This window comes from Salarias fasciatus, chromosome 14, assembly GCF_902148845.1.
Source record: "Salarias fasciatus chromosome 14, fSalaFa1.1, whole genome shotgun sequence".
In the NCBI taxonomy this organism is placed as follows: domain Eukaryota; kingdom Metazoa; phylum Chordata; class Actinopteri; order Blenniiformes; family Blenniidae; genus Salarias; species Salarias fasciatus.
The window spans coordinates 4,472,678-4,497,224 of NC_043758.1; the positions used below are offsets into that span (position 1 = coordinate 4,472,678).

General features: G+C 44.7%; 1 protein-coding gene across 1 annotated transcript in view; it reads right to left on the reverse strand.

Moving 5' to 3' along the window:
- Positions 1-13,810: 13,810 nt before the first annotated feature.
- Positions 13,811-24,547, reverse strand: part of gpr4 (G protein-coupled receptor 4) — a 36,762-nt gene continuing 26,025 nt past the window's right edge. The window contains exons 2-4 of the mRNA XM_030109330.1: positions 20,519-21,237; positions 16,472-16,736; positions 13,811-16,396 (exon numbers count right to left, since the gene is read on the reverse strand). Of these exons, the coding sequence (XP_029965190.1) occupies positions 15,675-16,396; positions 16,472-16,736; positions 20,519-20,647 (1,116 nt within the window). The 5' untranslated portion in view covers positions 20,648-21,237 and the 3' untranslated portion in view covers positions 13,811-15,674. The remainder of the gene's footprint in view (positions 16,397-16,471; positions 16,737-20,518; positions 21,238-24,547) is intronic.

Here is a 24,547-nt window from a genome sequence, read left to right on the forward strand (position 1 = left end):
CTTATTAATCCGTCATATAACCTTTTCATTGAAGTCACATTTGCTCCCCATTCCTTGCTGCACAAGCACCTGATTATATTAATAACTTTTTTACATTTCCCCACCACCTTTTCAATATGGCTGCGCCAGGTAAGTTTAGAATCAAACTGCATCCCTAGATATCTCATACAGTTTACTCTCTCCAGCTCTCGGCCATACATTTTAAACTTAAAATTTTCATCAACTTTCTTAAATGAGAAGAACACCACCTTAGTTTTTTCCACTGAGACCCTAAATCCCCACTTCCCAGCCCATACTTCAACAGTGTCAATAGCTTTTTGCAAACTTTTAACTGTGAACTGAACATTCCGTCCCCTTTTCCAGAGAGCTCCATCATCTGCAAACAATGACTTACCTATAGTATAATCCAATGATTCATATACATCATTTATCATAATTAAAAATAAAATGGGAGAAATAACACTACCCTGAGGCACACCGTTTTCTACAAAGACGCTCCCTGACAGACTACCATTAACTCTAACTTGGATCTCTCTATTGCTAAGGAAATCTTTAATCCAATTGTAAATTTTCCCACCTAGCCCAAGCATGCGAATTTTGATTAATATACCATCTTTCCAAAGCATATCATGGGCCTTTTCTACATCAAAAAAGACAGCAGCAACCACCTCTTTGCATGCTTGGGCTCTTCTTATGTCATTCTCCAACTTGATTACTGAGTCCATTGTCGACCGTCCTTTCCTAAACCCACTTTGAAATGGAGCCAGCAGATTTCGAGACTCTACATAGAAATTTATTCTTTCGACAACCATTCTCTCCATAATCTTGCCAAGGTGCGATGTTAATGCAATTGGTCTATAATTTGATGCTACTGTAGGGTCCTTTCCTGGCTTCCTAATTGGAATGATAACAGCTAGCTTCCAGCTTCTAGGGATTGTCCCCTGCTCCCATGACTTATTAAATAACTCTAACAGAATGTTAAGCGCTGAATTACTGAGATGTTTTAGCATAGCATAACTTATCCTGTCTTTCCCTGGAGCTGTAACTTTTGCCTTATTTATAGCCTTTTTTAGCTCTCTGAGCGAAAACATTGCATTCATACTGTCATCTATACTCTCTACATTTTCCAAAAGATGCTGGTAATGATTCCTTGTCATCTCTCTCCCCAAGTTTTCCTCATGGATTAAATTAGCACTACTATGGACCTTGGCAAAAGCTCTGACCATCAGCGCCGCTTTATCGCCATCGCTTACTGCTACATTTTCTCCATTCTTCAAAACAGGATAGTTCCAAGACTGTTGCACCCCACCCATTTTTTTAACAACTCTCCATACATCGTTTATAGAGGTTTGCCTCCCTATGGTGCTACAATAACTCTGCCAATGCTCCTTTTTAACTTTCCTAATTGTACTCCTTACTTTGGCTTGCTCTCTTTTATATTCTAAAAACTTATTAAAGCTCAGACAGTTCTTAAAGTCCTTAAAAGCTCTGTTTCTACTTCTGATTGCTTGAGTACAATCTTCTGTCCACCAAGGGACCATTTTCCATTTCCTGTTTCCTGGTCTTGACTCCTTAATAGACGCTTTTGCAGCATCAATTATCGCTTCTTTTACATTTTCACTAAAAACCTCCACGTCATCTATTATTTCAACTTGCCTCATATTTCTATCACTCATAACTGTAAACATAGTCCAATCAGCTGTTTTAAAATTCCATTTCTCAGAAAAAACCATAGCTGCCCTGCAATTTCTACTACCAAGCTTAAAACTAATAGGGTAGTGGTCACTTCCAATTGTAGTCTCATTTAAAACTTCCCATACTACCTGGTCTGCCAGAGACTGAGTTACCAAGGTTAGATCCAACACCGACTGCATTGACAGCCCCACTCGCGTAGGTGACCCATCATTCATACAAACCAACCCCTTCCTATCCATAAGATCCTCTAAAACCAACCCATTGTGATCTGTTCTATCTCCTCCCCACAGAGAGTTATGTGAGTTAAAATCCCCCAACCAGATTATTTCCCTACTGTCTTGCCCTTCGATCAGCTCTAAAGTCTCAATATCCAGCCTCTTACAAGGGTTATAAAAATTTACTAGTACAAGGCTCCCTTTATCGCACCACACTTCAACCACTAAATACTCCAACGGGAGCCCACCACCCTTACCCAAAACTCTATAAGAGATCCCCTCTTTAATAAAAGTAGCACATCCACCCCCACTACCCTCAACCCTGTCACTCCGCTCGCATGCATATCCATTTAAAACAAAGTTCAATTGTGGTTTTAACCAAGTCTCCACTATACATACTACATCAGGCTTGATCTCGAGATCCAAAATAAATTTCTTGAATTCTTGTCCATTTGCTATTAGACTTCTAGCATTCCATTGCAAAAAGTAAATGCTTAGGTTTTAGCTGATAAAGGCGACGCTGACACCTGCAAAGATGACTGTGATCGGAGGGCTGCCCTCTCGGCTTCCTCTCTCTTCTGAAGCTCTTCATAAATACTTTCCCATCTGACATCTTTAATACCCAGATATCTCGCAGCACTTTTAACAACAATAGCAGTCTTTTCGGACCGATGTTTTGCTTGGGATGTACAATTAATAACTTCAACAATAAAATATAGGAAATCTTTCTTTTTAACAACCAGTGAGTCTGCATCTATAACTGTACTTTTCCCCACTCTTGGTGCTTGGTTCATCATACTGGGCACTCGCTTAGCTGCCTCAGCGTAAGACACTTTTTCCTCTGCTCTAATGTGCTGGATTTCAGCTGCTCTCTTTCTGACAGGGCAATCTCGATATCCCACACTGTGCGCCCCACCACAGTTAACACATTTCTCTTGCACCCCAGCTCCACATGTACCATAGTCATGTTCCCCTCCACATCGACCACACGTTTGTGTACCTTTACAGTAAGCAGCTATATGGCCATATTTCTGGCATTTAAAGCATCGCAATGGCGGCGGGACGTACATCCTCACACTGTAATTTAAGTATCCCACAGTCACATATTTGGGAAGTACACTCTCTTGAAACTCCACTAATACTGACAGACTATCAACTTTGTCTCCAGCCCTCCAAGCTTTTAGCCTCTTCAGACCAACCACACGTCCACCCCGAATGCTCTCCTTAAGTTTCCCGAGATCCTCATTAAGGGGAATACCATATATCACCCCTCTACTGATCTCTCCTGCTCCCATCCTTTTCCTTGCAGTCAACACTTGTTTTTTACAAATGCTTGTTAATTTTAGGACTTTGTTCTGTTGGGCTTCATTTTTACACACTATCATTAAGTCCCCATCCGAGTGCACTCTAGCCCTGATCACTTCCCCAATTTTCTCCTGCAGAAAGCGAGAGAGAGCCACCGGCCCTACTGTTCTAATATCATGGCCCTCCTTAAACTTCACCAAAACTCTAATCCCTTGCTCCTCCTTTCTGCTACTAACAGCTGGCTGCCTCGCGTCGTCTGAATCACTGCCCTGGCTCAACACTCGTTTCCTCTTTACACTAGCGTCCTCAACGTCACTCTCCCCCAGGCTGCACGTACTTCCGGTTGGCGCGTGATTTGAAGCCCCGCCCACAACATGCACCGCGAGGTAGGCGGGGCTTCTGGGTGTTCCGGGTGACGATTACGGAAAAGCGGATTTTTATTTCTTTATTTATTTTCAGTTAAGCATAAGTATAGTATTTACAAAACTTAACCGTGGCACAAATAAATAAATAAATAAATAAATAAATAAATAAATAATGCTCTACTTTTTTAATTCAGTCAGCAAGAGTTGTTTTTGTGTGGGAAAATTTTTTAATCATAAACCTTGTAAATCAAAAACCAACAACCACTTCCCATACAGATTTATTCAACTAAATTTCAACATTAGGCCTATAGTAAACTCCAAAACAAACTCCACACAGAAGGGTTCAGCTGATATTTGAACCTGGATCTTGTCACTGTGAGGTAAGCACACTTACCACTGTACCACCATGAGACCCCGCCATTGTGATCTGAAATAACTTTTTGGATTTCCTGAAGGATGAAGATCACAAGATTGTGCTTCATCTTTCATGCACTTCACCGTTTCTACCAACACTGGACCAGACAAGAGTCTACACAGCATGTGGCTGACTTACTGATGAACATTGATCCTTCTAAATATCCAGATTTCTGACCAATAATTTATCTATTGCAAAACTAATACTTTTGGATATATTTTATTGCTGAAATGCATCTGTTGAATCAAACAGGAAATTTTTTTCCCAAATACACATATTCCAAAGATTGTTGCATCTCCACACAGAATGTTTTTTCACATTTACTATCAATAGTGAGTCCATATAGTACAAGCTAAACACAGAAACAAGGACGGCCTCTGCTTTCTAAGTTATTTAATCTAATGTTCACATTTGACATAGAAACGGTGTTGACGAGCTGAAGAATCCTGTGACGTTAAAATATGTTTTCCAGGTCACAGGATCGTGAGACAATGACACCACTTATTCACGAGAACCTGAATTACTAAGAAACAATACAATCATTCGTACTCACACTGAAACAGGCTGGATTTCGCCCTCAGCTCTGTCACAAGAACACCGAGGTACCACGAAAAGAAAAAAATCAGGTCAGGCTTATTCAATGTTGTTGTGCAGAATGATGAACAAGTTATAAGCTGATGATATTCACAGCTTTAAAAACCGGAATTGCTCATTTCTGAAAGAGATGCGAGTGGTGACAGAAATCGGAGGGTAATGGTAATATTTACTGCGGTAGGGAAATATTGTAGAGGAATATATATAGACATTTCCTAAAGTTCTATGTATTTTGTGCAAAATGTTAAATCTCTCTCTCTTGCTCCTGCATGGTTTCTTTCTGTCGTGTTGCTCAGGATGAGTCACCAGAAACTGAGGAAAAGGAAAAAATACTTTCACACATATCATACAGGGGGCTATATTTCACTGCACGGGGTCTTCAAACTGCAGATCTTTACAAAGAAACAAGACTTCTGCACACACAGCGTACTTTCTGTCCACCAGTGAATCTGTGAGTCACCGCTCGATAACGCCAATGAAAACTGTAAATCACTGAGGCAATTTCACCTTTATGTCCACTCCGGTCTGTATATAGCTGCAATCAGCAGGTTTCTATTCTCCTTCCTGTTGTGGCTGCCTCTCTGTAAGAGTATCACTCTGCCTTTTCTGCACATGCAAGGCCGTTTTCTTGCTGCCGGCTCAAACAGTCAATAATTTTCTCTTTGGTTTTGTTTGTGATATTGCATGAAATTCAAAATCGATGCAGCCTCCGAAAATTAAACGGCAGCTGTTGTGTAGGCAGTATTCCTGCCTCAGTGTTGACTTCATTACTGAGTGATCAGGTGATAATATTAACCAGCTGCTCCCATGCAGTATGTGTGTATTTGTGTGTGTTTACAGTTTAGCTGCTGTTAAGGCGCTGCTTCTTTTTACAGTTGTTTACATTTCCAATCAGAAATTCTCTCTTCCATCAGGGATTCTCTCGCAGCCGTCGCTGAAGGAACTGACACTAAATAGTGCCATTTAGGGTGTTGTGTTTTGTTTTGTTTTGTTTTTTTGCAGGTTTTTGATTGGCTAGCCTGGCTTCGTGATTCTCATTACACTGCCCCCTTTAGGTTTGGAAGGCTTACTGCAGCTGCTAAACGGACTTTTATGCAGGTTTGGGTAAATTCATTACTTTTTTAATGATGTGGTGTGAACAAAATTGAAAACGTAGAAGGGAGAAATATCAGTAAATACTGTGAAAACTTGGAAAGAGTCAGAATATCCAAAAGAACATAAGAAATCTTAAGAACGACTCATGGAAGAGGTTTAAAAATACACCTCAGCACCACTGAAAATTGAAGTTTTTTAAAAGTGTCGCACTAATATAGCTCCAAAGAAAGAACGGTGAATGACAATGCGTTGTCTCATGAAGGAGATAACAACATTAAGCGTGACAATGGCAAGAGAAACTATTTCTTTCGACTCTTCCCCACACTGATTGAAAAAAGGCCCTGGGTGTCTGCAGTCCACATGTGCTCGGGGGTCTGGCGTCCAGCTGTTTCCTGCTCTCAGCTCAGGACTCTGCTCACTAACTTCTCTAACTGTGTTTGACAGAATCATAAAGTCACTGCCGTGTCTGTGGGCTTCATTTAAAATCTGCTTTACTGCGTGTTTAAAGGCCCATGTCTTGATGAACACTCGCAGATCTCCCATGAATGATAGATCTGCATTGCAGTTCTCTGGGTGACCTTTGACCTGCCGTGAGTCCACGTCTTGAACCCAGAGGCTCTGCGTGATTCACCCGCTTCAGATTTGTGTTTCAAATGAGCTCTGGCTGTGGATATGAATAATAAAGCCGTGATTTTATTTTTAATGTCATGCGATGCAGAGAGGTTCCTGAATGACTGGAGAGCCTGGCGTCAACAGGTGTGTGTGTGTGTGTGTGTGTGTGTGTGTGTGTGTGTGTGTGTGTGTGTCTCACCTGGTTCAGCTGCTGAAATGAACCTGATCACACTCTTATCATGAAAAACCAGGAAGTATCTTTCATGTGGAGAACTTAAGCTGGGACTGAGGACCGGCTGATTTCTGCGGCTCTGCCGTTCTTGATGTGTCCAATAGATTTAATTCAAAAAGACTCGCAACAAATGTTAGAGAATTAGAGATGTGACTCATTTTAATGGACATGTTCAAACATAATCACCGTCAAAGTTGGACTTTTATTATGTAACCACCAGTATTTTTTTTGGTTTGTTTCTGATCACTCAGGAGCTGCACAATTTTCTGATCTACTTTCTTTGGGCTTTTTGTAAATGACTGTAAGGTAATATTTGTTTGTTATCCACATTATTACTAATATCATTAATCGTTTTTAGTACTAGTAGTAGAAAATGCATTGATTATCCAATTAGAAAAATAATATATACACAACAACAATAACTACAGTGGTTATTTTGGTGTGTGAAGAAACCTTTAATATCGTATTACTTATATGTACTGTAATCCGGTACTGCTTATCGAGGTTTACTGAAGGTTTATATCACAGATATTCAAGAAAAAAATTAATCTTCAACTTCCAGACGGATAAATAGTGGCGGAGCAAAACTGTCACACACATTATTTATAATAAAAGAAGCTGTGTGATTGAAAAGTGAGCGACTTTTGTCCTTTCACTACTAATATTTGTAATATTTGCTAGCAGGCCGCACCATCCACCGCCACGACCGGACCAAAGCCTCCGGTAAGAGCATAGGTGGAGGGCTCTGTGTTTATGTGCTTGAGGACTGGTGCTCGGACAGCAGAGTGACAGACACCTACTGCTCACCGGATCTAGAGGCCATGTCCGTGCAGTGTCGTCCCTTCCAGTTGCCACGGGAGATAACGGTAGCCACCATCACCGCGGTATATATACCCCCCGATGCTAACGTTAGCACGGCACTCGGCCAGCTTCAGCTCATGATCTCCGAACAACAGAGGGCTCATCCAGATGGTGTACATATCGTTGCTGGGGATTTCAATAAAGCACAGCTCAAGACTGTACTCCCCAAATTCCACCAGCACGTCAAGTGTGCAACTAGAGGAGAAAACACTCTGGATCATGTTTATTCGAACATTAAACATGCATACAGGGCGACCCCCCTCCCCCACCTCGGACAATCTGACCACCTCTCTCTGCTTCTCTTCCCTGCCTACACCCCCCTCAGAAGGCAAACTAAACCGTCCACAGTGACCATTAAAGCCTGGCCTGGAAATGCTCTAGACCAACTGAGGGACTGTTTTGAACACACAGACTGGAATATTTTTGAAGATCAGGACTTGGACACATATACCGAGTCTGTTCTCTTCTACATCAGGTGTTGTGTAGAGAACGTCACAGAGGACAGACGCATCCGGGTCTTTCCAAACAGGAAACCCTGGATGACAACGGAAGTCCAGACCCTGATCAGAGCTCGTGACTCAGCCTACAGGGCGGGGGACAGAGCTCTCTACAGCATCGCAAGAGCCGATCTGAGGAGGGGCATCAAACAGGCCAAGGAGTCCTACAGGAGGAAAATGGAGGGTTATCTGACGGACAACAACCCGCGTCAGATGTGGAGGGGCATCCAGGCCCTAACCAACTACAAAGGTAACCCCCCTTCTACATCCTCCAGCAGCAACAGCAGCACACTGGCAGAGGAGCTAAACAGTTTCTTTGCTCGGTTCGAGACCACCAACTCCTCCCATCAGCAGTCACTGACCCCTCTCCCCCCCGGTTCCAGCAATCCTCCTCTCTCTCTCCAGGAGCATGAGGTGAGGAATAACCTGAGAGCGGTGAACCCCAGAAAAGCTGCTGGTCCTGATGGGATCCCTGGGGCAGTGATCAAGGCATGTGCAGACCAACTGACAGAGGTACTCACCAGACTTTTCAATCTTTCTCTGACACATGCCACTGTCCCCACATGTCTGAAGGCCTCCATTATTGTCCCCATCCCCAAAAAACCGGTCATAGCCAACCTAAATGACTACAGACCCATCGCTCTGACGTCTGTAGTCATGAAGTGCTTCGAGCGATCAGTCTCCCAGCATATTAGAGACTGCCTCCCCCCCTCGCTCGACCCTCACCAGTTTGCCTACAGGCCAAACAGGTCTACTGAGGATGCCATCGCCATCACACTCCACACAGCGCTGAGCCACCTGGAGAACAAGAACAGCTACGTGAGGATGCTCTTCGTGGACTATAGCTCAGCACTTAACACCATCATCCCAGACATCCTCACCACCAAACTGCTCAAACTACAAGTCCCCCTCCTCACCTGTCACTGGATTAAAAACTTCCTGACTGGACGCCCACAGTCTGTGAGACTCGGTCCCCACCACTCATCCACAATCACACTCAGCACTGGTTCCCCCCAAGGCTGTGTTCTGAGCCCTCTTCTGTACGCCCTGTACACCCACGACTGCTCTCCCACCCACCCAACCAACCGCATCATCAAGTATGCGGATGACACCACTGTGGTCGGACTCATCCGAGGCGAGGACGAGACAGCGTACAGGGCCGAGGTGGAGGAGCTCTCACGCTGGTGCTCAGTAAATAACCTGACCCTGAATGTCCTAAAAACTAAAGAACTGATCATGGACTTCAGGAGGACGAGACAGGTCCACACACCCCTCCTCATAAATGGAGAACAGGTGGAGACTGTCACCACCTTCAGGTTTCTGGGCACCCACATCTCCGCAGACCACTCCTGGTCTGACAACATCAGAGCCATGGTCAAAAAGGCACAGCAGCGGCTACATTTCCTCCGTGTGCTCAGGAAGAACAACCTGAGCACAAAGCTGCTGCTGGCCTTCTATCACTCCTCTGTGGAGAGCGTACTAACGTACTGTCTGAGTGTGTGGTATGCAGGCTCCACAGTTGGGGACAGGAAGGCGGTGCAGAGGGTCATAAACACTGCCCAAAAGATCATCGGCTGCACCCTGCCCACGCTGGAGCACATCTCCACATCCTGCTGCCTCAGGAGGACTAAAGCCATCACAGGAGACCCTGCACACCCTGCCCACTCCCTGTTTGATCTTCTGCCCTCTGGCAGACGCTACAGGTCAATAAAATCACACACCAGCAGACTGACAAACAGCTTCTTCCCCTGGGCCATACGCATTGCAAACACCCACGGACACAGAAACGCACACTCACTTATGAACAGACTCCCATAACCCCCCCCCCCATGGACTAAATCACCCAACTATCTCCTTGCACTTTAAGAGTTTGTGCCTCATGCAGCATGATCACCACTCTGTTACACTGTTATTTATTACTCTTGCATCTTGTGGATGCGTTATGCAATTATATCTGCCCTTGTATTTTTTTTCTGTTGTTACCTAATGTCTGTGTTGTTTTCTGTTTTGTCTCTGATGTCTTTCCTAAGTTTTCTTGTCCTTGACTTTTTAATCGAGGTGAATTGTAGCTTTATATGAGCTCCCAAGTAATTTCGTTGTACCCCCCCGTGCAATGACAATAAAGTCTATTCTATTCTTCTATTCTATTCTAATATTTGCTTGCAGAAGGTGGAGAGGAGTCTCATGTCTGGTTTACATTGTTGTTGCTGCTGCTATGAAAAGACCTTTGACATCTCCGTTCTGACCCAGAATGCCTCTTCAAACAGATTAAAATGAAAAACATAAACACGTGTCAATCAGGAATCAAGGCTTTTGTTTGGACTCACAAAGGTTTGCATCCAAAAGCAACAGCAGGCAGCTTCGTGTGTGTGTGTGTGTGTGTGTGTGTGTGTGTGTGTGTGTGTGTGTGTGTGTGTGTGTGGTCACCAGCTTCCTCTGCCAGGATGGAAACACAGCTGAATGAGTGTCTAATTAGATCAGAGCATCTTAAATATGAGTCCGGGGTCACGTCTCCTCAGCTGCAGGAGGAATCAACACTTTCCCATCAGCGCCTCAGAAACTCTGTTTTGTCTGTGTTTATGTCAAAGTGCAGTTTGGACGTCTCGTTCCTGCCGTTTGAGATCAGAGGATGAAACCTTAACGTGGTTAAATCTTGTTTCTGCTCACTGAGAGAAGGAAAAAAGAAGGTTTATAAATCTAATTTATCTCCAATCAGTGTCATAAAGTTCGGAGTTTCTCTCTGGACTGAGGTCATAAATAAGCCTGAATATTAAATATAGAGCAGGAATACGGCACGGCGGCGTGCGAGTGTGAGTCCCGGGGGCGGCTCTGTATCCTCACCTGATCATAAATCACACTTTTAATCAGGTGAGCCGCTGGTAATGACAGCACGGCCTCTGGAGCCGCTATATATAGACTTATGGCAGAGGTGAGCAGTGGAGCATAGCGGGCGAGAGACAATGTCCCCTCAGAGACCCAGCCACATACGTCCTCTCTCTCTCCTCTTTAAGGGCATGTGCTGCGTTTTTCTCCTCCTCACATGCTGCGGAACACACGTGAACCTCCTGATCCCACTCCTTCTCCCTCTCTCCGTCTTTCTTTCTGCTCCGTCTTGTGTGGCATGGCGACGATGTCCCCTCTGATGAAGACGCCTCATAAATTCAGGGTTTCCTGCCATGAACAGTGAAAAGGACGCGCAATGTCAGCGGCGAATGTGGCTCCACGCTCATGTGAGCGGAGCGTTACAGCCCGTCCGGGACGGGCTTCATTAGCGTGAGGGACAGAGTGATGAGAGAGGAAGGTGACTTTGTGCCGCCGCTGTGGGAAAAAGGAGCAGTTTAACCGCCATCTTTGATCTTGACAGTTTAGCTAGACAGAAAACTAACAGGAAAACAAACACCAATCCAGGCGTTCAAGCCTGCGAGCACATAAAATAAGATGATAATTCTCATAATTCACAGAGTGGGAAGTTTCTTATCTCGATGCATGTTTGATGTTCTGTGATCTGAAGCACTGAGAGGATCCCGATCCTCCTGGATCAGACCTGCTCAGTCTCCCTGGGATTAAAACCTGAGCTCAAGATTTAACTTCAGTCAATCCCACAATTTCACCAAACGTTAAAACACTGTTAGCTTCTGTTTGGAAGACCTGTCTGCACGTTGACACTGGAGTCATTCATTTCAGGGTAAAGTGTTTGCCTTCATTCATTTACACAACAAAAGGCTGTCACCGTGACACAGCTGCATTTCAAAATAAAAGTCTGGAGCTGCCAAACACACAAACCAACTCTGTCCAAAGCTTCAGATGCATCATTTATTACACGTGATCAAGCCTTGCCTCCTCTCAGACTTACAGACACACAACACACACACACACAAACACCGATGCGGTGCTGAGCTGGAGCCTTGATCCTGCCCAGATGTAAACAGAGGCTCTGGTGAGGCTGCAGAACTCTGCACAGGAAAGCATTCAGTTTGAAGACTGACTCTTGGCTGCATGGGGCTTTATTTAGCTGCTTTCTCACTGAAGCTGCCTCATCGTTTTTCTCCCCTAAATGCTGAAAAGAAGTGATGTACAGTGTGTTCTGTTGGATTTCCTCTATAAGCGAGCTCCCATTATAGGGAGAAGAAGGTTCACTCTTATCTGATTTATGTTAAATCATCACAAATATGCACATAAACATTTCCCCTCCGCTGGGCTTTGAGAGCTCCATAAAGGAGCTGACATATGGCGAAAACATGGCGGCTTCATTCGAGGCAGATTTTCAGTGGTATTTACATCAGGAGTGATGAACATGGCACACGGGGAGCGAAATAATAGAAAACAGTCAGTTTCAGACACCTTCCGACTTTAAATGTACTCAAGAAGGCTTCCTGGGAATCTGATAGAGTTGGAAACCCTATTTATCTATTTTAACGTCCGCCACCTGTCATATAGAGGACGTGCATTTGTGGGATGAGTTTGTGTATTCTCATTAAAACCTTTAAAATGATACCATGTTTGTCAGAAGCATGAATGTGTTGAGCATCAGCCAGACGAGCAGCACGGGGAGGACGTGACAACCGCTTGGCTGTAAATGTTTTTATCTACCTGCTGCTGAGGTGAGAAATGACAAACAGACTGAAATACACCCACCTGACGCACCTGACGCACTTTAACCAACAAAAAACAGCTGATCGTCTCCAACTGATGAACAGTGTCACATTTTTATATCTTATGAATATTGGCAATTTTAGTATAATTTTAGTATAAATTTTTAGAAAGGACATAATAAACAGTAAAAAAAAAAAAAAAAAAAAAAAATATATATATATATATATATATATATATATATATATATATATATATATATATTTACTGTTTATTATGTCCTTTCTAAAAATTTCAGCCTTTATATTTTTACTGAACAATGTAATTTATTTTTTTGTAAATTTTCCTGTATATACAAATATACATAATTCTATTTTTTACATTTTTATAGTTTATATATTTTTTGTTCCTTTAAATCGCCTTTCTACTCTGTTTTACTTTTTCATTTTTTATTTATTTAATTTAGTTTTTTTGTATCTAGTTTTTTCTGTTCTTTATTTCTATTCTCTAAGTTTCACTGATTATTCAATTTTTTGTACTTCTAGTTGATATATTTTTACTGTCTTTTGTGGGATTTATTCACATAATATCTTTTATTCTTTTTCTTATTATGCAGTGCTGTACTTTCACTCTTCATATGTTCAAGTTCTTTAGGTTTATTTCAAGTTCTGTCTTTTTAATCAATATGATTTCAGTTTATTTAAACATGTTTCCTGCTTGGTAAACAACTACTCAGCCTTGTTTTTGGTTTATTAATTTTTTTGGGACTCTTTGTTATTCCATCAGTTTCATCATTGCTCGGTGGAACAAATATAATTTGATTATAATAAAATGAATGAATTCTACACGCCACATCTGCACTTGCTCCCCCCAGATTCATTAAAAAGTGGCTGCTCTCTTGCTTTAACCTCCACAAATGGCGACTTGCCTTTCCAGGACGCCACGCGGCGAGGGGAAGTCAAGCGAAGCCGTTGACTCACCGCATCCGTTTGGCTGCCACGGCAGTTTTCTCAAATCATCAGTGACTCATTTTCACTTCATCAAAACAGTGAAATAAAAAAGTCAGAGTGGCAGTTTTTCCTCACTTGAGCAGCAGAAGGAAACGAATTTAGGAAGGATCGGTCAACATTAATGACTTTAAATCCTGACAGAATAGTCTGAACAGAATAAGCTGGAGACGATCTGGAAAGTTTTTAATAACTGCAATTCCACAAATGCACGCTTCTTATAAACTGTATTTCTGAACACAGCAGGCAGCAGCGACCAGCAGAATGAGCCGACTGGCATCAGTAGAGGAAATATGGCAACTTTTTTCAAACCCATTCAAAAGGAAGAACAAGCAGGTTTTCCAACATTATCCGATTTATTGCCAAGAAGCAGAGTTACAACACAGAAATAATCAGCCGAATGCATGTTTCCTCACTTCCCAAGGCTAATTTGTTTCATAAGACATGAACATATTTCTGAATTTATTTCCTTAGAACGACAAATAGCAGCCAGTGTATCTGCTTCAACAAAAGGGAAAGCGTATAAAAAAAAAAAATGCAAATCTAGAAAAGACAAATGTAAATCTGAAAAGTATAGAGAATGACACTTGCAAAGAGAGCAAATGAATCTGAATGTTACAGAGAAGGATTTGGGAAATGATGGACAGCTTGAGTGAGGAGAGTCCTCTCTTTGACAGAAATGTAAACTTCATCAGCCCACTCTGGGCTTTAACATACAGTGCGGAGTCACAACGGTTTAAATGTTTGTCTGCAACACTTCTTCAGTAAACACTGCCACAAAACTGTCATTTTTAGACTTTTTTTTTTCAACTATGACTTCTGGTTGGAACGTGTAAAAACATACCCCAATCTCTAATTTAGGCCAAGACAGTGGATTGATTTGAAAAGTATTTGATGAAGGTTGAGCTCGATTTGCAGTAAGTGACTGGAGACTGATGAGAAAAGTGATGGCTCACATTGGGACAGAAGACACTTTAGCTCCGAGCCTGCGGTCACAGTTTACAAGCTGAGGTACTTCATAAGGCTTCGTCGACATCTAACCACAAGGATCCGTTCATTCTCTTCTTTTAACAACATGTGCCATGCAGCTTCCTGTCAAGCCACGAACACTCAGTCATGCTATGGGCGGAAAGCGCTTTAGCTATTCCTCTAAGAGCAAACACGTTCCAACAAACATCCAAGCTGCTGAAAAAGATCCTCACTGGCTTCGCCATCAGAATTCCCACACTTCAGAAAGACCCCCACCCCCTGTGGGTGGAGGTGCAGAACATTATGTCCACCGGCGCTCCGTCTCCTGGCGTTCGACTGAGACCCAGTGCCGTCCGGAGGCCAGAGTCCTTCTGGTGAAGCCAAACCAAGATGCTAACGTTAGCTTGAGGCGCTGCGTGATGAAGGCTGAACCGAATCCGAGACGCCGAGCTGAAGCCGATCTGGGACTCACTGCCGCCGACCAGCCGTTAGGTGGTCTTTTACTGGGTTGAACCATGGACCAAGAACCGATCAGCCATAACATTATGACCTGGCTAACATTAGGAAAGACGCTTGCTTCAGTCGTCTACCGATCAGACTCGTCCGTCCAACACATCCCTGCCAGGCTTTATTGTATTGAGATCTGGAGAATCTGCAGATCAACTCAATACCTCAAAGTGCTTGTTGATAGATAAAAACAATTCATCAGATCAGATCACCTTCCTTTACCGCTCTTTGATCCAGTGATTTAATACATGTGAAGACATTTGTTTATGATCGTGTTTGTTTTGACAGCTGAGAGATCTTACTCTTATTGTGGCGGGAGACATTTCCACAGCTGGCTCCCTACAACTTTAGTTTGAGGGCTTTATTCTTAGATTTTCTGTGTTGTACTTCAAATTCTGCCTTTTTTGTTGTTGTTTTGGTCAATTCCAGATTTATTTGCCTTGAAGGTGCAGGCAACGAGTCCAACAAGTCCGACTCCACATCTCCATCCCGCCACGTCAGAGTGAACTCCACCCAGCGGTAATATTATGGCTGATCAGTGTGTACTTGGTTTACGTCTTTAACCCTGCCGACATTCTGGTTGTTTTTCCAGCTGGAGAAGGCTCGTTGGCCACAGCTGCTGGTTTTGGCTCCCTGGGGCAGAACCAAGTGGACTTCCAGGACCCATCTGAGGCTCCTGTGCAGTTCGGACCCGTCGCTTTGCTCCAGGCGGAGGTCACTTCCTCACGCTGAGGATGGTCATCTGAAGACACTCCTCCTTCAGAGCCACCAGCTCAGTCTTGTAGCTGCTGGTCTTGCTTCCGTCGGCGTAAACGCAGGGCTGCTTTTTGACCGACAGCGGCGTTTCCATGGTCACCGAGCCGGCGTTCAGCATGTCGGCGTGCGACGGGGAGGACGAGGAGCCCCTGTGGCAGGCGGCGGAGAGCAAGGCCGACAGCGCCCGGCCGACGTCGTGCCGAGCGCCTTCGTTGACGAAACAGTACAGAATGGGGTCGGCGACGCAGTTCAGGCTGGTCAGCGCCAGCGACACGTGGTACGCCGCGAACAGGGTCTCCTCGGAGCTGCAGTCGCAGGGCTGCCTCAGAAACATGATGCTGCGGACCAGGAGCAGTATGTGGTACGGCCCGAAGCAGAACAGCACTATAAGCACCAGGCTCAGAGCCAGCCGCTGGATTTTGGCTTTTTCCTGACGCTCCGTGGAAACGTTGCAGCGCACGGCGGCGAGGATCCCGCGGTAGGCCACCAGCATGGCCGTCCAGGGAGCCAGGAAGCCCAGGAAGGTCCTGTACAGGTTCATGCCCGCCACCCAGTCCTGCATGGGGTACTTCTCAAAGCAGAAGGTGTGGTTGAAGCGGTCCTTGAAGAGCTCGTCGTGAAAGAGGGGAGCGGAGTTGGCGACGATCTCGATGACCCACACCATGGCGCTGACCAGGACAGCTGCTCACAGAGCGGGAGAGGGGGGTGAGAGGGGAACATGCAAACTACACCCGGTCGGAAAACACTCTTCCGTACCTGTTTTGATCCGGCGGACCTTTGCGAAGCGCAGCGGGTACGCCACGGCCAGGTACCGGTCCAGCGAGATGCAGCACAGGAAGGCGATGCTGACGTAGATGTTGGTGTAGAAGATGAAGCCGAAGAGTTTGCAGCTCTCCTGACCGTGGATCCAGTCATCACGCTGCAGGAAGTAGTCGATCCACAGGGGGAGCGTGGTAATGTAGAGCAGGTCGGCCACTGACAGGTTGATCAGGTAGATGCCCAGCTCGTTGCGTTGGCGAACCTGCGGGAAGGTAAAAAAGAGGATGGAGAGAAAAGATGAAGGCTGGGTCGGGTGGTTCAGTAAGTTCCCTGTCAGCTCAGTGTGAAGTGAGAACTCCAGAATGCATGTAAATTAACTCCGTGCATCAGATTACATTAATCTGAATGCAAACAGCTGTTTCAACACTGAAGATAACAAAACTACACACATTCTGTTCCGTTACTCGATTCAGCTGATGATGAAGGTGACGTTCATTAATTTGGTGACTAACATTAATACCACACAAAACGCAGTTCTGATGGGAAACAATCGCACTGAAATGAATCTGCTCTTGAAAAACATGAGTTTGGTTGAACGAAAAGTTAATTATAATCCGTCCTGCTGCTGCCAAAGCAAGCTGGCAGTCTGTGGGAACCGCCGATGTTTGGGAAAGCATCTCGAATCAAGCGGGCCTCGTTGAACCGATCACCGGGGGAAAATGACAGGAATCACTCAGGATGCACATTTCTAAAGTAAAGCCAGACACTGATTTTATTCTGGGTGCAGACGTGAGTCCATGTCTCAACATTAAACCTCACAGAGGTTAGTTTAAACCATTCACATTAAAGTTTTCAGTCGAATGAATGTTTTTAAGATTTCAATATTTTTGTTTTGAGTCATTGGCCCTCATTTATCAAACGATCTTTCAAACGGGTGTATATCTGGGCGGTGAGCTCATCGTACGACGGGGCTCGCGTGGCATTACAGAAACTTCCGTATCTCGCCGATCTCAGCGTTTGAGTGATCGGGTGTTGATAAATGCGGCGACTGAATTTGATCGTTATTAACAATGTTACGCCCTGAAATATTCATAGTTCCGAAGCCGCGCCCACTGAGGTCAAACACGGAAAAGGAGCGATTTTGGCGAAAAAAGAAACTTTTGGGAGCTGGAAATCAATCCTCTGAGGTCTGAGATGGGGGTAAATCAGGAGGAGCTCTTTGGAAGAAGAAAAACTGAAATTAAAGGGAAAAACGCTGTCTGGAGGAAGCTCGCAGCAGCGGTGAGCTGCGTCACCTGGACGAACGGACACCAGCTGAGGTCTGAACAGATTATAGATCCGTTAATTTAATTTAACCCTGATATTACAAAAAATGAGGCTGACTCATGTTGTACAGCTCAGTTTTATTGTTTTGTTTAATTATGTCTCAGAGACAGCAGCGGCACCGCCGCCAGGTCTCCTCCCCTCAGCGGGGATGGTCCCACCGAGACACCCAGCACCGGACCCGGTGCCGAGAATTACCTCGGGCTCGGACAGAACAGGACCCGGGACTCAGGCCACTGAGGGCGGTGTGTGCCATCCGCTGCCGGTGCTGCTTAAATGAAAGAACATTTTTAAAAATATTTTTAGAAATCTTAATAAAATGTTTGACTAAACGTCCACTTTCTCCCTTTAGTTCATATGTTATTTTCTAGGTTACAGGCATCACATCATTAAATAAATCATTTGATAAACTTTAGAGTTTATTTACATTTCAGTAGCGGTTCTTAAAGCTCGTGTCCGGAGTTTCCATTAGTTTCCAACATATGTATAATTTTTCAACAGAGCTTAAATGTGTCAGTCTGGTTCGATACTACAATATAATATTAGCATAACGCAATATAAAAATGTATTTATGAGCCCCGCCTTCGTCTCATAGACCCCCGTGTTATCCGAAAAAGCGCCGGTCAGCGTCAGCCAATAAACTTCGAGCTTCCGCATTCTCGTGTTGTCAATCAAAATGTGCCGCAGCCAGAGAGCACGGCCGCTCGCCCAGACAGAGCTGAGTTAGCTACGCAGCAGCCGCCCCGCTTACCTCGGATATATCCACTGTCTGCTGAACATCCACCGTAAACAGCTCAACATGGAGGATGCTGTAGGACTCGGAGGCTCTCATTTTCACCCGACAGGTAACTCACGTGCACAATTAAAGGGGCGTGGCTTGGCCGCTCGTGAAAGCAGAGGGAGGGCGGAACCTGAGACGTTGGATTAAAAAAAAAAAACCTCTCTCTTTCAAAACTCCGGACACGAGCTTTAAGGTCCGGTCTCCTCCGTCCAGACTCCAGACCCAGTGGAGGCTCTGCTGGTTCCCACATCAGCTCCTCTCATGGCGCAAGCGCATCAAAAAGTAACTCTATCGGCCAATGCAATATAGTGTAAAACTGTCTAAATAAAGTCACACACATTTTCGGGGATGAACAGGAACAGCAGTGTTTCCCCCGCTGGGTCTGAGCGTCTGAAGCAGCTCCACAGCAGCAGCGTGCGTCTTTGCGCACTGTTAAAACTGCCTCCTCTCCATGGCAGGATGGACCAGCGGACTTATTGAAAGTTAAATATCCTTTATTAATCCCACAAGGAAGAATTTTATTAGATATTCCGTAAGGGCATCATTTTATGTTTTATTTATTTTTAACCTGTCCTGAATATGTGCTGCTTGTGCTTTATGCCATGTTTGAGATGTGCTTCATAATTATTTTCATGCTCCTCCAGGTTTTTCTGCACTGCACCACAAGTCCGCACTGACTGAAACTTGCGTACACGATGTCAGAGCTGTCGTGAGATTTCATCTTTCCGAACGATCACGATCAAATTGATAAATAAGTAACCCGTCTTTCATATGGACGTACGACGGGCGTACGCCCATATACCGTCGTACTACCGTTTGATAAATGAGGGCCACTGTGTTTTTGACTATTAATTTTGTGACGTACAATACATTATTAAAGACCCCACTGATTTCTGTTCTTAAGGCTTTTCATGTTGCTGGGAGGTGTTTGTAGCAAACAATAATGGAATAACCGTCAATAGCTAATTAATTTTGTCTGAATTGTCAAAATCTGCCAATAAATCTTTAATTTTACCCCAAAAAATGTAGTCCTATTTACATATTATTAGATTATTGGATGCAGCCGTTATTTTTTCAAATGAATTTATTGATATGACTCCAATAAATTACCGATCAATGATATAACCTATTAAATGTTATTGCAGTATCAACTCGATGTTGGGCAATTTGCATGTTGTTACAGGTTAAACAGCCCAAATTATTAGAGAGAGATCGAGTCTATTCTTCAGGCTCATGTTGGAATATTTTACACACAAAACGAAAGGAGTTGGAAACTAGAAATTGTCACTCAGAGAGTGCAGACCCCGCCACAGCTCAAGTCAGTCACCAACAACCATAAGAACACCATATATACTAAAAAAACATTTTAGTTCTCCCCAACACAAACGATGTCTGGGAGAAAGCTGTTTGCTGCATGTTCATATCTCAGTGTGTTGCCTCACAGTGACTGACACTCCGGAATCCCCCTATTTTTTGTCTGTTCTGGATCCTGGTATCCGGAATACTTCCTGATCTGGATCAGCAGCTGATATCTCTTAGAGTCATTGAAGAACTTACACTGTCATTTTTTGCTAAGCCACCTTGTCATTTACTGTTGAGTTATGCCCAACTATGTGACAGACTGCCCTATCTCTCAATGACAAAGAATCCTTTAAAAAATTCCTGGATCCAGACAGTGATCCGGATCATCACCAAAACTTAAGGGATTCTAAGTTAGCCCAAGACCCACCTTTCCACAAAGTTTCATTGCAATCCGTGCATAACTTTTTCCGTAATGTTGCTAACAAACCAACCAAAAAACCAACAAACCGACGTGATTACATAACCTCCTGGTGGAGGTAATAAATGAGGGAGAGTTCTGTCACTAACGCAGCAGACGGGTAGAGGAACAGACAGGATGGATTTGTGTGTGTGTGTGTGTGTGTGTGTGTGGCCCTCACCTGCATGTAGGCGGCCCACAGAGCCATGCAGTTGGTGGGCAGGCCCAGGATGATGACTATGATGTAGAGCGTTGGCTGGAAGAACTGGTCCACTTTACTGTCCACATCACAGAAGGAGATGTTGCACATTGTCCTGCGTGAGGCTCTGGTGTGTGTGTGTGTGTGCGTGTGCGTGTGTGTGCGAGACGTGTGCGTGTTGAGCCACTCTCAGCTCGGCAGCCTCGCCGTGGCGCAGCTCCGGCAGGTTGACGGCGAGACGCCGCGGCTCTCAGCTTCCACACAGCCGTCAGACGGGACCACCAGGTCCGGGCTCGCAGGGACATTCATGGTCTCTGGCTTCTTGAAGCAGCGTCCTTCACACCATGGCGTAATCCTCTCAGTCTTCAGAGCTGCCCCCCCGCCAGCGCTGGCGTCCCCCCCCCGGGGCTCCTCGGCGTGGAGTAAAGGAGGAGACGGATGAAATGTGGTGAAATGAAAGCTGCCTTATCGACGCCGTGCCAGGCCTCCTGCGCCTGGACAAGACCTCATCAATCTTTCAGAGATTAGAGGTCTGCCAGTTCTACCGACTGAGGGATGAGGCTCAACATCAGCGTGTGTGTGCGTGTGTGTGTTAAGGTCCCAGTGCCACACAAAGCTCCTCACAGGGGTTGGCATTAAAATCCAGGGGTGACTGTCCAGAGCTGAAGCTCTCTGAAGCCGACGCGCCGTCCATTTAACATCTGCAAGATAAAAATAACACCGAAACAAAATGCAGATATTAGTCTTTAAATCAAATTATAAAAAATGTACATGTAAAAAACAACAACAAATGAATCGCTTCATTTGATTCGCTGACTGAGGACCAAAGTGACCGTGGGGACAGGAAGAGGCGGGACTTCATCTGGAGACCCTCTAACATCTGGCCTGACGACACCAGACACGCTGACGAGTCCGGCCGGCTCTGCGGACCTCGCATCGTGTGCAAAACGGAGAGTCCGGGACATACGATCGGCATTACATAAGCCTCCAACCTGAACCCACACGTGCAGCCGGGTGAGCCGCAGGGAGGACAGTTACTGCCGTCCGCCCGGAGTCCAGACTCTGTTTATACATCTTGGATCGCCTCGGTATGTGAGGCTGATACCGGTCCACATGTGCTTCCAATCTCTACGCTCAAACATGTTGTTCAGCCGAGAGAACCGCCTCTCTTCGGCTTATTCAGATTGTTTTCATACCTCCAGGAAGGTTTTCTCGCCTGAAGGAACAGTCAGAATCGCTCGTCGGGGGAAATTAGTGACAACAGTAACACAACAGCATTCACAAAATCACGCGATTCGCATCATGGTTTTGATATTTGTGTTGCTGTATTTTCATTCATGATGCAACTTTTGAATTCATGTTTCCGGTTCGTATTTGATTCCAGGTTAAGAAAGTTGCCTTGGTATTGAACATTTTAAGCTTACGTGGTGATAATTGGTTTAAAGTTGCAGCTAATTTTGCAGTTGTTGCTTCCATGTTGCCACCAGTCTCCTGACACTAGGAGTGTAACGGTATTTGTATTCGTCCTGTACCGTCAAGGTACGGGGGTCACGGTTCGGCACACACAATCACATGACGAATACACCAGTGAGTAAAAAAAAAAAAAAAAATCCAACCTTAGATGGCGGTAATGAACCTAAAAGCTGCCGGCAACCACCATTATCACAGAAGAAGAAGAAGTACAACAAGCAGGTCCAAACATGAACAAACAAAGAAGAAAGTACAAGCGGAATGAGAGCTGCAGCGTGCGGCGGAGCGGATTAAACGGGAGAGTATTTGTTCTGCGTGCGTTCCCTCATACGGAGTGACGTGTGACGTGCCAGTAAACAGGAAGCAGCACAGTCAAAAAACCAGCAGAGAACACCACGGTGGTGGAAAAACACTTTTTTAATACAAAACCCCGACATAAAAACATTGGAGAGGCGAGATGGAACCAAATCGCGCAACAGCGAGTTGTATAAAGAGCTCCATAGCAGAATACGAGCGATCGCCGGCTGGTGTTATGGATTAACTGGTTCCCGTGTTAACGAATGACGGCGGAGGTCTGTGTAAACACAGGCTCATTACAGCAGTTGTTAAAGTAAGACTCACAAAAGACTTTAAACGTATACACTCACCGGAACTGTCGATAACCGACGTTCGCCAGAACGACTAGATATTTCAGTCATTATTGGTCACAAGTTAACACGGGCACCAGTTAATTCGAAACATCGGCATGCGGCGCAGAGCTCACACCGAGACGTGCTGCTCGGCGCGGCGGTGCTCCGGTCAGGGGAGCAGCCGCTCCTTCAGCAGCGTATCATGGAGATTTTGGGACATTATTTGAGCAGATATCAGCAGATAAAAATTCTCTGCTTGGCGCTGAGGACTGCTGCTGCAGAGAGGAAGACCTGCAAGTTCCTCGTGAGACGTTGTGCGCATGTCACAGGGTCCTTGTAAACGAGGATTCATGGTGGATGCTTTGTATGCTGTACATGAATACACTCGTTTAATACTATTGTTTACAATCGGATTGAAAAAACACCATGTAAACTGGACCAATAATGTGTCGCGTGGGAAAGCTTGGGAAAAATGTTCTGGTACATTTGTGAGCTTTTTTGACTTTTTCCCCACTGTACCGAAAAACGTACCGAACCGTGACCCTTACACCGAGGTACGTACCGTACCGTGGCTTTTGTGTACCGTTACACCCCTACCTGACACGTTGGTGCGTCCTTTAAAAGAAGCTGCACTGTGGCGGCGGTGATGCATTCACAGCATAACTCATTCAGCAGAGAGGAGGTCAGTAGCAGAAGATTACACGTTCTGTGGTAAATGGAAAAGGCTTATCTTTATGGGACACGCAAATGTGCTTCGGAAATTTAATAGCCAATCATGAGGGGGAGAGAGCGCTGCTCGAAGGGAGGTCAGCCGGTCTGAACTGTGGCGATACACTGAGCTTATCATGGAAATCTGTTTCAATACTGGCATCAGCAGGATAATCAGTCCGACTCATTAACCTGTTCCTCCCATCCTGACACCGCTGACACGCAAACCTCCCATTAAATAACTCCTGAAATGCTTTTGATGAGTAGAAAATTCCAAAACGATCATCAACAAAGCTTTGCATCCTGAAATCTGGCGAACAGCTTCGCAGTGTGAGCGACTTTAAGACTCACTGTCATGTTTTAGAAATCAAAACAACCCAGCAGCAGGCCTGTGAAGGAAAGCGAGCCGTACTGAGTTCTGACTCCTGTTCGCTGATCCACGGGCAGCTGGCTAAATGTGCGTTTCCCGGCTGGGAGTGTCTGGAGAAGGCCTTCAAGCTGTCCGTCGGCACTTCGCACCACAGCTCAGAGATCTGTGAAGAAAACAGATCGGGAGGCCGATAACGATGAGCGCTGGTGTGGAACAGCGATTTTCAACCAACCTGTTCCATAGAAAATGTGAGCAGACATGGTTGAGCGTGCTAAATGGGTACAATTCAACAATGACCTTTTTAACAAAAAGAACTTTCTGTTGTTTGGGGAAACAAGATTTTCGACAAGCGAGAACAAAACACCGCCGTAATCTGTTGATACACACATCTCCACCTCGGTATGGGGACGTTCATCAGGTCAGTGATCTTTAAACGCTCAGGGAGGAAACGGCTCGGCTTTGTTTTGGTTTGCACTTTCATTTTGGTTTTAGTGTCTCAGAGGAGAGCGATGCCTCTGCCGTGCATCAGGAACACTGTTGTGGCTCTTTTGGGAGTTTGTTCTAATACATTCCTTTTCTTTTTATCTTTAAGGTAATTCAATACTGAAAAAATTAACATAACCTGGAAAATTTCAAAATAATGCAAAAGTAATTCCACTGAAATACTGTAAATATCTCTCTGACTGGGTTAGCAATGAACAACCGAATGGCTAATTAAGTATCCAGATCATTAGTTATGTTAAAATTTCAACCTTTAACAGTTTTTGGAGGATTTTTTTCTGTAGTTTTTCCATACATAAAGCTTTAAGACAGTAAGTCAGTAAAGAAAAACAA